Source organism: Sus scrofa, chromosome 1 (assembly GCF_000003025.6).
Source record: "Sus scrofa isolate TJ Tabasco breed Duroc chromosome 1, Sscrofa11.1, whole genome shotgun sequence".
NCBI classification, from domain to species: Eukaryota; Metazoa; Chordata; class Mammalia; order Artiodactyla; family Suidae; genus Sus; species Sus scrofa.
In genome coordinates, this window is record NC_010443.5 from 27,586,180 (window position 1) to 27,602,617 (window position 16,438).

Below are 16,438 nucleotides of genomic sequence, written 5' to 3' on the forward strand. Positions count from 1 at the left end.
GGTGGCTTCTCAAAAAATTTAAAATAGAACTAACCTATGTTCCAGCAATTCCTCTTCTAAGTACATATTCAAAATAATTGCAAGCAGGATCTCGAAGAGCTATTTGCACACCCAAGTTCATAGTAGCATTATTCACAATAGCCAAGAGGTAGAAGCAACACAAGCATCCACTGATAGATGACTAAATAAACAACATGAACCTACACACAGTGGAATATTATTCAGCCCTAAAAAGGAAGGAAATTCCAACACAAGCTACAACATGGATGAACCTTATGGACATTATGCTAAGTGAAATAAGCCAGTCATAAAAAGACAAATACTGCATGATTCCACTTATATGCAGTAGCAGTCAAATTCGTAGAAAAGTAGTTGCCAAGGACAGCTGGAGGCGGAGAATGGAGAGTTACTGAATGCGTATGGAGTTTCAGTTTTGCAAGATGAAAAAGTTCTGGAGATTAGTTGAACAACAGTGTGAATATAATTAATACTGCTAAACTGTACACTTAGAAATGGTTAAAATAATTTTATGCCATGCATTTTTTTAACCATCTTAAAAAAACTTAAAAATAAACAAAGTTAGGTAAAGGAAGTCAGGGCTACATAAACATGACCCTGAAGAAGGGAGTTCTAGTTTCTGTTATGAACAAAAGATGAGTTCTTTTTTAGATTGTTGATTTTTTTTCTTTTTTTTTTTTTTTTTTTTTTTTTTTTTGCTTTTTAGGGCTGCACCCACGGCATACAGAGGTTCCCAGGATAGGGGTCGAATCGGAGCTGTAGCCACTGGCCTACACCACAGCTCACAGCAACACTGGATCCTTAACCCACTGAGCGAGGCCAGGGATTGAACCCGCATCTTCATGGATGCTAGTTGGGTTTGTTAACCACTGAGCCACGACGGGAACTCCCAAACCCACACTTTCAATATTTGTACACCCATGATCACAGCAGCATTATTCATAATAGCCAAAAGATGAAAACAACCCAAATGTCCATCACTCCCACTGCAGCCCTCCCCCTACAAGGGGCTCTTAACGTACAGTTCACAGACTCCCAGACCAGGCTTCAGGACGTGTGCAAGCCCTCAGGAAATCCAGGCAAATTGTTGTCTGAACGTGCTTCTCTTCTGGGAAGGTTCTCCATGGCTTTCATCAGATTCTCAGTAGGTTCTGTGATCCAGTGCAAGTTCTGTGGGCCCCACAATGAGAAATCCCTTCACACCTGTCAGAATGGCCATGGTCAGTAGTTCCTGTCATGGCTCTTCAGAAAGGAAACGGACTAGTATCCATGAGAACGCAGGTTCGATTCCTGGCCTCCATCAGTGGGTTAAGGATCCAGCATTGTGGAGTAGGTTGCAGAGGCGGCTTGGATCTGGTGTGACTGTGGTGCAGCTAGCAGCTGCAGCTCCGATTCAACCCCTAGACTGGGAACCTCCATATGCCCTGGGTGTGGCCCTAAAAAAAGATGAAAAAAATTTTTTTTTAAATTAGGTAAAAAAAAAAAATGGCCGTCATCAAAAAGAACACAAAAAAACAAATGTTGGCAAGAATGTGGAGAAAAGGGAACTCTCCTACCCTGTTGGTGGGAATATAAATTGGTGCAGCCATTGTGGAAAACAGTATGGCGGTTTCTCAACAAACTAAAAATAGAACTACCATATGACCCAGCAATTCTACTCCTGAGAATATATCCGAAAGAAATAAAAATACTAATTCAGAAAGACACATGCACCCCAGTGTTCATAGCAGCATTATTTACAATGGCCAATGTATAGATGCAACTTAAGTGTCCATCAGCAGATGAATGAATAAAGAAGGTGTGGTATGTATACATACATACCCCAGCCATTAAGAAGAACAAAATGTTGTCATTTTCAGAAACATGGATGGACTTGGAGAGCATTATGCTAAGTGAAATAAGTCAGAGAAAGACAAATGCTATATGATATCATTTACATGTGGAATTGAAAAAAATACAACAAGCTAGTGAATAAAACAAAAAAAGAAGCAGACCCACAGTAATAGAGAACAAACTAGTGGTTATTGGTGGAGAGAGGAAAAGGGGGAGGGGCAATTCACGGGTAGAGGGAAAAAAGGGTTACTTGGGGATTATGTGAAATCATGTGTGTTAAACTTCTGAAGATCGTAAAGGACTATAGAATTTAAAGAATCTTTCATTAAAAAAAAAGTTCTGGAGTTCCCGTCGTGGTGCAGTGGAAACGAATCCAACTAGGAACCATGAGGTTGAGGGTTCGATCCCTGGCCTCAATCAGTGGGTCAAGGATCCAGCGTTGCTGTGAGCTGTGGTGTAGGCCGCAGACCACGCTCAGATCTCGTGTTGCTGTGGCTCTGGCATAGGCTGGTGGCTACAGCTCCAATTAAACCCCTAGCCTGGGAACCTCCATGTGCCCCGGGTGCAGCCCTGAAAAGACAAAAAAAAAAAAAGTTCCATGTGTCATAGCATATGGAGCCAAGATCCACTATTTCTGCTGCTTTGATTTCACTTAAATTATGAATATAGGAATTCCCATTGTGGCTCAGTGGAAACGAATCTGACTAGCCTCCATGAGGACGCAGATTCAATCCCTGGCCTTACTCAGTGGGTTAAGGATCCGGCATTGCCCTGAGCTGTGGTGTAGGTTGCAGACGTGGCTTGGATCCTGCGTTGCTATGACTCTGGCATAGGCTAGTGGCTGCAGCTCCTATTAGACCCCTAGCTTGGGCACTGCAGGTGCAGTCCCAGAAAAGACCAAAAAAGACACACACACACACACACACACACACACACACACACACACACACACAAATGAATGTAACTCCTTTTGGGGGGCCATTTTGAGAACCTAATCACAATTTATACTAGTTTTTCCTGAGCAAAGGCACCATTCCATTTCTGGAGTGACATGCAGATGAACTCTTGTCGTGCAGCGTGCTTAAGCTAGAGACTAGTAACTTTTACACTTTCAGTGGTTAGGCAACAGGTTAAGGTAGGGGACACACTAAAAATCAAACCAATAGTCCAAAGTAGATATTAGAGTCAATATATACATGTGTAGTATTTTCAGTACCTCCTCTCTTACATTTTGAGTGTTGTAAGCAGAAAGCATACTTGTAAGCGAAGGCATGCTGCATACTTGCTTTTGTTTATGTAATCTCTCCATATCTCAATTTCCTCATTTCTAAGTGAGTTAATAATTGTCAGATATTATATAATCCAGAAAATGAATTTGAATTATGTAAACAAACTTCTGTATTCTTAACAGGTCTTTCCATAACTGCCTTTCTGATTTTAACATATTTCCAACATATCTTAAGTGCAGTGTGAACATTTATGTCTCTTCTGTTTGAATTGGATCATTCCAAGTTTCTAAATCTTGTGAATTTGGCAAATTCCCTGGAAGAACAAATCTGGAGTAATACATGGAAATCTATCCTCACTTTTAGAAAAGCAGCTTGAAATACATCTCTAATCGATGGCAGAGAGATGACATTCATGTCTTAAGAAATCAAGGCAATGAGCCATATTTTATTAACATCATTGTTGATTTCACACTTAACAGAACTGAGGCCACATTTTAGCCTTGCATCTGAGAGTGATACTGCTGATCAAGAAGACCTAGATGCCGAAGACGACCATGAGGAACAGCCTGCAAATCAAACTGTCCGAAGACCTCACGCGGTCCTTGAAGATGCTGTGGCTACCTCAGGGGTGAGCACGCTGAGTTCTACTGTATCCCACGACTCCCAGAGTGCTCACCGACCACTGAACGTACAGCTTGGAAGGATGAAAATAGAGACAAATAGGTGAGTCCTAGTCTGACATGGGTGGGCTTCTTTGTCCTTACTGTTGTGTAAGTGCATGTGTTTGGGGTTGACTTTAAAGATTGGTCCACAGAATATACAAACTATGATTCCTTTATTCCATTCGTATAAACTTCACGGAATGCTTTATTCATTAAAATGAGAGATTTATCCTAGGCTCTTTGGTCAAATACCTTGCTTTTACCAATTCAAGCCTTCAGCACCCCTTCTTTGATCATAGCTTTATCTCCAAGTGTGCTGAGATGTTCAGAGTAACTTAGCTGTGACCTCATAGACTGTCTTGGATGCAGACTCAGAGCAGCGCGTACCATCCAATAGATAGAAGAAAAGCAGAAAGTCTGTGTTCTTGAAAGTCCGTGATTTGGAATATCAAGTTCTTTCAGGAGAGGGAGAGCTCTGTTCTCGAGATAAAACGAATGGTACAAAAGCTTTTCATTTTAGACCTTAAAAGGATGATCAGTTGACCACACTTATGATTCTCTTTGATTTTTAATATGCTGTCTCCTACCTGGAGTTTAATTTTTCTTTGAACTTGATAACATAGAACCCGCGTGATCAGGTTATTAAGTGAGCAGTAAATATTTCCTGTTCTTCACAGATGTTGCCACAGTTCAAGGTCTGACTCTTTATGATTTACAGCTTCCGTGCTGGTTACAGTTGATGTGTGGGTAACTGACTTTATGACTTTGGGCTGACAGTGAAAAAAATTTTTTTTGAGTGAATCAATAAACATTGTTCAAATATTTAGAAACCTTATTTGAAAATCCTAGTCGTTCACCGGGGAGATAAAAATATTTTATTTCTAGTCATAAGTTCAGGTTTTTAACGTTAAGCTTGACTACCAAGCTTACACAAGTAATACAAAGCTCATCCAATTTCAGAATCATGCATTCTAATTGGATGATTAAGGAGACCTATGCATATCTTCTATGATTTACATACAGAAATCCTTTTGGATAAAGGGAAAGTGGCTTTCTTACTCCCATATCCAGATCTTATCCTCTGAAACCCAACTCTTTATTTCCTGTCTTTATTACATGGTGGAAAAGAGTTTGAATTTTTTTTTTTTTTAGACTTTGTCTAAATTTTGCTGTTCCTCATTTCCTCCTCTTCTCAAGTAATGGTCCAGTTACGATGCCATCCGTTATGGTAGCTATGGACTCGAATCCGTTCTCTTTAGTTTACTCTCCATCGCCCAATCCTGAGTGGAGTTGCTTTCTCATACCCCTCTGTGATCTCTGGAGGAGACAGGTGCACTCTTAACTGTTTGGGTCCAGCCACCCCACCCTCTGCTCTGCCCATGGCTTCCAGTGACAATTACACCGACAGTAAAGGTACTTTATTTACCAACGAGCTGGTCCGTTTGCTCCTCTGGCCCTAAACCTTCTATCTACACACCCTGGCTTGTGTCAACAGAACCCGCCTCTCCTAAGTGCAGCCTTTTCCTTCTCTCCTGGGCCCTTTTGAGATACCCTGTCTTACTACCCTGTCCCTGCCTTTTGTCCACCATTCTTGCTCCTTCTGCAGTCCCGGAGGGCAGCCCTTCTCCAACTCAGTTCTTCGAGTCTTCGCATCTCTTTTCCGAGGGTATCAGCTAGCGAGGGCCTGCTTCCCACACCTGCCCACAGGTCTTTCCACGTTTTCTTTATTATGTTAGCATGTAGTTGTACTTCTCACAACTGCCCACGAGTTTCTGTTTTTTCTCTACGTATTTACACTTAAATCTGTGAAATCTATAGGGTTATTGGCTTCCTTTTTTATTTTTCTATTATGATCTCCCACAAACTTCTCTATCACTCCCAGAAAAGTGAGACAAAGTGCCACATTCATTTCACATATGATTTAAAGAAGGGCAGCTGCTTTAGTCCAAGTACTAAGCAATGGAAATAGGAAAGTGGTCGTGTCTATATTGGTCCTTGTAATTTTCAACAGAACATTACTTGATATAGAGAATACACACATTGCAGAACTCAGAGAAAATGTTACTGGGTTTTTAGAAGAGACTGTAACCGCTGAGTTTAGAAATCTGGAGCCCATATTTAAGATGATCATTGATGAAGGTACATCAGGTTTAACCAGCTCTTGACTAATAGGTCATCAATAATACTAAGTGATAAAAGTAACAAAACAGTTTTAGAATGTATGTTCTTCTTAAATTTAAGTACATGTTTACAGAAAATATTCTGAAAATAATTCACTTTGCACAAGGAGTTGAAGTAATAATGCAGAGGTGGTTAAAATCTAACTCAGGAGGAGCTGACTGGTTATCTAATTTCCTTTTCCTGCCATCCTGGAATTACCCACCAACCAACCTTCCTCCCTCCCCACATCTGAGTTTAAATTAAAAAAAAAAAAAAAAAATGACCTCATGGCTGATCCTTGCCAGATTTTTCTGGAACAGAAAGGCGGGCAATTGCCTTGGTTTCAAAAGATTTCCCTACTCATTGAAGACAAGGCAAAAATAAAACTGATGGACTGGATTCACCCTTCAAAGAAACAACTTTGAGAGCTGGATTTGTGACAGGTGAGATGGTATGTCAATGCTGTGCCTCCAGTGTTAAGTTCTGGCTTTTAAGATAAAAAGGATTTTAAGATAAAAAAAAGAGATTTTAAGATAAAAAGTCTAGATAAACATAGGTTAAGCTCTAGAAAATTTCACTGTGTTCTTTGAGAAGACACTAAGAATATGCCATCACTATTCCATACATGTAAATTAGCAAGAAAGACAAAAATATATAGCTGGCCAAAAAATTGCCAAATCAAAATTCATACTCAGCTTGATATCCATTTCTTTGAATATCATTTGTGTTGGAAGAGATAAAAATCTTCCTTAATCCCTCTGCTTCCCTCTGGCTTTCAGTACATATGGCTTAATCCATATAACCATGCATTGTTTGCTCCAGAGTAGTTTTTTTTATTTTTCATTTTATTTTATTTTTTCTTCTTTGTCTTTTTAGGGCCACACCTGTGGCATATGGAGGTTCCCAGGCTAGGGGTCTAATAAGAGCTGTAGTTGCCGGCCTACACCACAGCCACAGCAACGCAGGATCCGAGCCGCGTCTGTGACCTACACCACAGCTCACGGCAACGCCGGATCCCTAACCCACTGAGCAAGGCCAGGGATCGAACCCACAACCTCATGGTTCATAGTCAGATTTGTTTCCACTGTGCCAAGACGGTAACTCCCCAGAGTGGTCTTTAAAACAAGCTGTCATCCTGGAACCACTTTCTCTGCTTCTCATTGTGTTTTCCTTTTGTTCTGCCTCTGCTACCTTCTCTACTATGATTCCTTCTCCTACCTCTCATGTCTCCGTCCTGTGGGAAAGGGGTGGAGCCTGGGAGTCAGGGAAACAAACCCTTTGGAGCCCGGGGAGGGGCGGTGGGGGGGCCCTCTCTTCCAGGGCCTGAGGCTGCAGCAGGAACAGCTCTTTTGAAAGGCCAGGCACAGTGCTTGCCACTTTACCTATACTGTCTCATTTGCTGCTCACAGAAATCCTTCCAGGAAGTTCTACTTTTCCTTCTTAGAAATGAGAAAACTGAAGCCCACAGGCGTGAAGTCATTTATCAAGGTTAAGGCAGGAAGTGTGTGGCTAAATCAGGATACAAACCCAGGGCTGTCTTCACTTGGGCTGTGCTGCCTTCAGACCATGTGTGCTGAAGCAGAAACCAACTTTTGGGAGTTCCCGTCGTGGCGCAGAGGTAAACGAATCCAACTAGGAACCATGAGGTTGAGGGTTCGGTCCCTGCCCTTGCTCAGTGGGTTAAGGATCTGGCGTTGCCGTGAGCTGTGGTGTAGGTCACAGACGCAGCTCGGATCCCGCGTTGCTGTGGCTCTGGCGTAGGCCAGTGGCTGCAGCTCCGATTGGACCCCTGGCCTGGGAACCTCCATATGCCGCGGGAGCGGCCCAAGAAATAGCTAAAAAGACAAAAAAAAAAAAAAAAAAGAAACCAACTTTTGGAAAGGCATGTGTTCCTGAGTTAAATCTCTCAATACTCAGAAAGTGAAACAAATGCCGCTTGCTAAGAGCTGGAGCATGTGCACCAGTTTACCTTGATGATCTTTTAAAGAAATAATTATGTATCTTAAGTTACTACAATTCTGAATCCAAGTTACTCAGAGATAATTTTCTTAAAAAGCAGAACATCTCTCTTCTCACCACTTGGAATGTTTTCTCAGAGAACAGTGTTGGGAATGGCGGGTGGGTTCCCAGTTAGTTCTCAGTTGTGCAGTAAACCTTTCAGGGCTAGGAAAATACGTATAATGATGCCTTAGTTTCTCCCTATTTCTATGGAGAATGCATCAGATGCCAACTAAGAAATGAATGTTCCAGGAACACAGCTACCCTTTTCCCCATTTCATTGCTCCCATTAGAAGGAAGAGGAATAAGAGTAACAACCACCACAACCCCAGCGACTACCATCAACATTTACTGAGAACTTGTTACGTGCCAGGGACCATAGGCAAACTCCCTTATAGTTACTTTTCAAATTTTCATGGTTTAAACAAATGACTATCTTTCCGTCTTGCATTATTTGCTATATTACTCAATATTGATTGTTTTTTGATGACGGGCCACATGTGTAAAATATAGATCTGTCAATATCATATATGCATTTTTTTGCCATTTATGGTCATAAAAAGAAATAGAATAACATCCCTGAAGATTTGGGCAGACCCCTGGCGATGGGGGTTTTCAATTCTTGTCTGGAAATACATCTTCCAGGACCTTGCTTCTCAACATGGGATAGGGGGGTGCTGTGGACCAGCAACATGAGTAATTACCTGGGAACTCATTAGAATCTCAGACTCCTCTGGTGGCTCAGTGGGTTAAGGATCTGGTGCTGTCACTGCTGTGGTTCAGGTTCAGTCCCTGGCCTGGGAACTTCTGCATGCTGAGGGTGCAACCAAATAAATAAATAAATGCAGAATCTCGGAACCCCTCTTCCCCATCTTTGCTGCTGGGTCAGAATCTGCATCTCAGTAAAATCCCACGGGTGCCTGAGTTCCTTACAGCTTGAGAAGCCCAGGTCTAGAAGGTTACCCTGTGGCGGCTCCAGCTTTATCATTGTGTCAACTAATAGCATTTTCTTCTGCAGATTACTGGAAGAATTGGTTCAGAAAGAGAAAGAATTACAAGCACTCCTTCATCAAGCTATTGAAGAAAAAGACCAAGAAATTAAACACCTGAAGCTTAAGTCCCAACCAATAGGTGAATAGCAGAAAATCTTAAAGCAATACTGTTCAACCAGGAGGCCACAAAAAATTAGAAAGCCATCAGGCAGCTTTATTTCATGACTGTCAGAACTTGGCACTTGCACCACAACCAGAAGAAATTGCTTTTAAACAATATCCAGTTCTGGAGTTCCCATTGTGGCATAGTGGAAGCAAATCGACTAGTATCCATGAGGACTCGGGTTCAATCCCTGGCCTTGCTCAGTGGGTCAGGGATCCAGCATTGCCATGAGCTGTGGTGCAGGTCGCAGACGCAGCTCGGATCCCGAGTTGCTGTGGCATAGGCTGGCAGCTGTAGCTCCCATTTGACCCCTAGCCTAGGAACTTCTATATGCCATGGGTGTGGCCCTAAAAAGCAAAAAAAAAAAAAAAAGGGTGGGGGGAGACAATATCCAGTTCTGGGTGTTCCCACTGTGACCCAATGGGTTAAGAATCCAACTCCAGTGGCTCAGGTCACTGTGGAGGCTTGGAGTCAATCGCTGGCTCTGGAATTTCCATATGCCGCAGGTGTGGCAAAAAAAAAAAAGATAATAATAATAATAATAGCCAATTTTTTTTTTTTTTTTTTTTTTTTTTTGCTTTTTTAAAGGAAACACCCTGGGCATATGGAGGTTCTCAAGCTAGAGGGTGAATCGGAGCTGCAACTGCTGGCCTATACCACAGCCACAGCAACGTGGGACCCGAGCCGAGTTTGTGACCTACACCACAGCTCATAGATGCCAGACCCTTAACCCACCGATCAAGGCCAGGGATTGAACCACACATCCTCATGAATCCTAGTCGGGTTCATTAACCACTGAGCCAGGAGGAAATTCCCCAGTTCTTAATTGTAGCAGACTATCATTTCTTATAAGTACAGTAAAAATAAGACAATTCATATTCATCTCTTCCTGAGATCATATATTATTGAGATAAATAGCATTCTCCACTTTTTGGTCTTTATTTCTTTTCAAATATTTCAAAATGAGATTACTAGAATAAAATAATACTATTTTGCATTTTTGACATTATTTGCATTTTGCATTTGCATATTGAGTATTCTGATGTTTCCCCCCCCCCTTATAATTTGGCAAGGCTTAAATAGAATAAAGACACAGTAATAAAATGTCATGAATTGGGTACACCTTAAACTAATACAATGTTATATGTCAATTATATCTTGTTTTTTAAAAAAGTCATTGGAATTTTGAAGAAATCTGTTCTGTGAGAAATTGGGGGGGTGAAAGTTAATTTTTAGACAATCTTATTTAACCAATTTAGAGGGAAATAAGATTTATTTTTTTTTTTGTTCGGGTATATGGTTCTTCCACATTATTGCAAATAGTAGAAAAATAGATTATTGTAATTACATGGCTCTCAGCTATTTATGTTCGTCTTTGTTGCATGAAAAGCACATGGTACAGGAGTTCCCTTCGTGGCTCAGTGGAAACAAATCTAACTAGCATCCATGAGGTTGCAGATTCGATCCTTGGCCTCGCTCAGTGGGTTAAGGATCTGGTGTTGCCATGAGCTGTGGTGTAGGTCACAGGCATGGCACTGATCTGGCTTGGCTGTGGTATAGGCCATGGAGACAGCTCCGATTAGACCCCTAGCCTGAGAACCTCCACATGCCATGGGTGTGGCCCTAAAAAGATAAAAAAGAAAAAAGAAAGAAAGAAAAGCACACAATGCAATTTTCATGCACCATTTTATTCTAAGAAGCTATAAAATTGATATGAAGGTATAAGGTTGTATCATTACTATTACTAGTATATTAAGCAGTCTTAAAGAGTTTTAGTTATATTATCATGTATACCACTAATCTCAATGGTTTCTATTAATTACTTTCTGATAGAAAAACATCTTTTAAAGTACCAATAAATATCTGTTAACTAGGAGGTTCTCAGATGACCTGTTAGCTGAAGCTAAGACTGTCTCTCCCTCCCCCCAATTCTGTTCTAGATATTCCTGGATTGCCTGTGTGTCACCCAAATTCTCCTGGCACAAATACTGAAGATTCTGAGCTTACTGACTGGCTGAGAGAAAATGGAGCCGATGAAGACACTATAAGTCGGGTAAAGAAAACCTTCTGTGGGACAAGCATTCTTTCACTTTGTCTCATAATGTTGAGTGCTTTCGATGGGTGAGCCAGAGGGGATACACTACCAGGAATCTCAGACCTAGCCCTGCCCTCCTGAGGCTCAGGAACTAGGGTAGGCAGACGATCACCAAATAATTCCACAGATACAGGTGTCATTCTGTTAAAGAAAGGTCGTCAGGTGTTATGAGACAGAGAGAAGGAGAAGTTGGGGAAGGTTCTTTGAGAATATGGTGAATGAGTTAGTCTAAAAGAATACATAGGAATAAACCATCTGTATGGAGGTTCGGGGCGGGGGAGACAAGAAGGGAAAACCCTTCTTGCAAAGACAATGAGGCAGACCAAAGCTTGTGGCCCAGAACCCCTAAGGATTTTTTTATGGTTTTGAATTGAAAATAGAGTAGAAAAAAATCAAGACAGAACCAAAAGAAAAAAGTTCTTCTTGTTTCTCTTCTTTTTTGGCTGTACCCACAGCATGTGGAAGTTCCCAGGCTGGGGCTTGAACCCTCACTACAGCAGCAGCCCAAACCATATGCCTGGGCTTAGCCCTTGGAGCCACAGAGGAACTCCCAAAGTTCTTCTGTTTCTAATTCTTCCTCTTGTTTGTTAACTTTTTAATTCTCTTGTGACATTCTTAGGCTCCACTGGGCAGGAGCTATTTATTGCTACAGAATAAAAAAGACTAGTTGGTGAACTTATTTCAAAAACAAAACTTTTTTATATCGATTGTCTTATATCTCTAAGAACCTAATTCATTTCTCCCCCATAAGACTTTTGTAGTCAGCATGAACAGCATTTCTCTGTTTTAAGATTATATCTATGTATACACACATATGTACAATAAGAGGTTGCATTTTTATTATTTTATTGAAAGGGCCTGTTAATACAATATTACATCAATTTCAGTTTTATACTTAAAAATTTAAAATAAGAATAAAACTGTCTGTCTCTTGACTTGATAATTTATTGGACCACTAAATACAGTTTAGGGTCTCATTAAGGAATCTGCACAAGAGGTTATATAAATTGAAACAACTGCTTTGCCTGTGGAAAATAATGCATCCAATCAAGATCTCCAAATTATTTATCCCTCTAACTTAGACTCAAATCACATTTAAGGAGTGGTAATTGATTCACTAAATCACTGCCTTTTTTTTAAAAGGCTTAAAATTGAAAGCTTCACTTATATTCACCTACTGATTTTGTAGTAATTATTGGAAAGTGTCTTTTATTAGCCGTGAAAAATAAGTTCAGACATTAAGTGTAAGAATCATCTTTCTAGGAACACTTTTTATCCACTTGAGAAGAATAAACTCCACACCACTAAACCTCTTAAACACAAACATTATCTTATAGCGCAGCAGATATAATTAGAGGCAAGTCTTACCTACCCATCAGAAGACCAATCAGAAATTCTGTGCTGCTTGTCATCTTTACTTTAGGCACTTGGAAGTCATACGGATGTGTTCCTTTGTAATTATTTTGTAATGGGGGGTACTTTTTTCTAATAATTCCAAAAGATTATGTCTTTACTGAATTTCCTTTTAGATTTATTTTTCATTATTGCCAATGTTTACATTATGGGTAGTTTGCTACTTATCAAAAGCAATAAAACATCTTTTGTGCATGTTTTCTCTACAGTTTTTGGCTGAGGATTATTCACTAGTGGATGTTCTCTACTATGTTACACGTGATGATTTAAAATGCCTGAGACTAAGGTACCACTTTTCTTTCCATTCAGTTATGTGGGAACAGCACTGGGCTGAGATTCAGAAGTCTAGGTCCTTGCTGGCTGGGTCCCCAACTAGCTCTCACTAGCTCTGCAGTCCTGGGCAGAGCTCTCTGGTTCTCCGTTGCTCTGAGTAACCTGAGTTAGTTGGACCAGGCTATTATTGGGAGCTGTAATACTAATATTTCTGTATTAGTAAATGCAGATCAGCTGGAAGAATTTCCTTGATAACATTTCACACTAAGACCATACATTCTAAAGCTGTCTTAAAGAAATGCTCAGATTGGGTTTATGATTGTGCCATGCTTATTAGAAATATTAGAATGAGGGGCTGACCTGCCATCCAGATATGTGGCATGACCTGCTATCATTTCTTACAATAATTTGGGTTTTTTTCCTATCAGGCCAAGCACGTACATAACTCATTGCTCCCACCCATCTCTACAAAGACACATTTCAAAAGTGCTGAAAATCTGAAAGGATGCTTTGGGCCCTGGTAGTCTGTGGGAGTAGAAACAAAAGGCATGGAGGGAGGAGGAGAAAATATATACAAAAAAACACGTAGTAACTGATTGGCCTTTGGGATCTCAGGTTCTGATCAGAGCTGCTGACAGCTAGGAAGTCACTCATGTTTCAAGGGCACTATTTGAAATGAAGGGATCTTTTCACCATGTTCTTGTGTCTTTAAACAGAGGAGGGATGCTGTGTGCCCTGTGGAAAGCCATCACTGACTTTCGAGACAAACAGACTTGACCGTCACTCGATTTGTTTGCAACTTTCCCTGGAGATTCCACAAACGAATATGGACCTGGTCTTTTTGGGGAGGGAGAATCGAAGGGAGAGGAGAAAGAAGCTGCACTTTAAATCCAGTATTTGTTTACTTGTGTCAAAAACAAAACAAAACAAAACACACTGAAATTTCCTGCTTCTATTTCTATGATTCATAAGGACTCTTTGTAAGGACTCAGAAGAATCCTAAACGCTGGGATGTTTGGGATCATGTTAGTCTAAACATTTTTATGGGAATATTTTTAATTCAGCAGCTATCGCACTTCAGCCACAGGTTTATCTCACACGAAACGAAGAGGACATTTCATGTGACTGTGCATCACTGGAACAAAACCAAAATGTGACCATAACTTTTCAGGCTTATGTGTGTTTGTAATATGCCCTGATAATCTGAGTAGAAATGCGTAATTTTGATCATTGTATAAAGTTCATGGGTTGTTTTTTTAAAGTGTGCAGAATCTGAGAGTGATGGTTTTTACTTACCTGTATTAATTGTAATATTGACTATATTTTGTAACTTAAGTTTCCGGCTTAGAGTACATTCGTTTGAGTCATTTATGTACTACTGAACTGTACCAGTTGTACCTGCCCGAATCCTAGTAATGTTAGCTTGTTCTAAAGCTATCCATTGTGTCATATTTACTCAAAAAAGTAAAAGGACTCTCCACAGACTGTTGTGATCAGTTCTGAAGAATGCGTATCTTGTTCTGGCAATGTAGATAACTACAGTGGCAAAATTCTGACCGTTTCTCCAATGCTAACGTCAGATAGAATCTGTCTTCTCTTCCAGTAGTCAAAGGACAGCGGATGCGGATGTCCAGGTCGCTTCGCAGGGCTGCAGAGTGGTAAGAATGAGGGTGCGGAAAAACACGATACCAGAAAGGCAGTGCGTTTTTCTCAAGGCCCCAAGTTACCTAGGATGACTGTTGTGTCTCTCAGGGTCCTCGAAAGGCATCCCAGCGGAGAACACTGTGTCTTCTACCTCCTTAATTTTAGTTCTCATGTTTGAGGGAAATATTTTTATGTTAAGTGGATATGTATTATACCGTATAAGCCTGTCCATAGTAATAGGATGAAGTCCGAAGCTCCTAGATGGATGAATGAGATAAATTTTCTTAAAATACAGAGGAACCTGTTTATTATGCAGGAGAGAAATCACGGAGCTGTCCATGTACCATGACTTTGATCTATAGAGAAAAGCCTTTGATAAAACAGGAGTCATCTTTTTTCCATGTGAAAATCAGTGCCTAATATGTTTTTTATATACCTCATTAGAGAATGCAAAAGATTCTCACCAATGTGTCCCCATTTGATATTTGCAACAACATAGCTACATCTTTTTTTTTTTAACATCTCAGTCTCAGAAGGGATAGTGGCCTGCTGCAGCCAGTGAGGAAATCTTGAAGGAGGCGAGGTGTCAATTAAACGATATATCATTTCGCTCCTACTGAAGCACAGGGTAACCTCTTTATTAACAGTTCATATCCCCACTCGTAAATGGTAAAGTGCTTCTTTTAGAGCATATATAGGATCAAGCTACCCATCTTCACCTGACTCTTTAACGATACACTCTTCCCTTGGGATGGTCTTCCTATCCTCGTTCAGTGGGCAAATGCTCCTCCATCCCTGCATAGTTCATGATCTATCCCCTGACTAGTATCATCAGGTTCTTTCCAGAATTTGGGGTCTTTATCACAAAAGAAGGCAATACCATTATGGCCCAATTTTCATACAAGGTTTGCATTGAAAGGCCTTCAGCATCACTCCGGGCACGTCTCAAACCAGCTTCACATTAAAATGACCTGGATGCTTTTAAAAAAATATTGATGCCACCACCTCAGAGAGACTGTTTTTGTTGGTTTGGGGAGTGGGGGCAGAGGTCTTTTTACAGAGCTCTACAAGTAATTTAACACTATCAAGTCCCGCCTCCTATTTCTATATGCCACTTGGAGAGATAAACAGAGACCCTTCCCAATGAGGTGGTGGTATGATGGTTACTAGGCATTGTTCATTCACTGTAGCAAGAGTCTATGCACATAGGCCTGTCACTTACCTTGCAACCTTGGGCAAATGAATTAACCTCTCCAAGTCTGTTTCCTCATTTGAAACGGGAGAAATAACATGGGGTTGTTGTAAAATTTAAATAAAGTGATGCAGGTGTGGTTTTAACGCAGTGCTCAGCAGAGAGTACTCACTGAGAAGCTGCCTACTATTGTTCTCTCTTACCAGTCATTCAAACGTATTTATTAAATACTTACCGGGTACCACATACTGTGGTGCATGAACAAGGCTCAGGTCTTGTCCCTGAAATTCACTGTCAGAGGTGGAATTTAGACAATAGACAAGAGTACATGTAGCAAATGCTATGGTTACATCTGACTGCCAGAGGGAATCAAGAAAAGCTTTACAGAGAAGAGGAGAAGGTCAGCACTGAGCCCTGAGCCCAGAAAGACCATTTGTAACCAAACAATTATGCACAGGTGGTGAGAAACAAAACTGGAATTTGCTTGGAAAAGTAGATCCAATGTTTCTTTTTAATCACATTTTGACTTCTTTCTCCAACTTCTGTCATTTCATTTTTTTTTTTTTTCATTCATTCCTAAACTTGGCAGTGAAGAAATATTGCTAACCCACTGGAATGCCTGCTCTGTGTGAGGCACTGTAGCATCACAAAAGAAATGCATGAAGTCCATCAAGTTAAGAGTGCAGGCAATGCATGTGTGTTATCACAGACATCTGCAGTGTGTAAACAAATAAAACAATCAATGGCTCCAGACTTTATGGACACC

At 40.6% G+C, this 16,438-nt stretch overlaps 1 protein-coding gene across 4 annotated transcripts in view; it reads left to right on the forward strand.

The window, feature by feature from the left end:
- Positions 1 to 14,321, forward strand: part of MAP3K5 (mitogen-activated protein kinase kinase kinase 5) — a 220,358-nt gene extending 206,037 nt beyond the window's left edge. For all 4 annotated transcript variants that reach the window (XM_021072505.1, XM_021072507.1, XM_021072516.1 and 1 more), the window contains 5 exons: positions 3,560 to 3,803; positions 8,919 to 9,031; positions 10,996 to 11,108; positions 12,773 to 12,849; positions 13,553 to 14,321. In XM_021072505.1, coding sequence (XP_020928164.1) covers positions 3,560 to 3,803; positions 8,919 to 9,031; positions 10,996 to 11,108; positions 12,773 to 12,849; positions 13,553 to 13,613 — 608 coding nt within the window. In that variant the 3' untranslated portion in view covers positions 13,614 to 14,321. The remainder of the gene's footprint in view (positions 1 to 3,559; positions 3,804 to 8,918; positions 9,032 to 10,995; positions 11,109 to 12,772; positions 12,850 to 13,552) is intronic.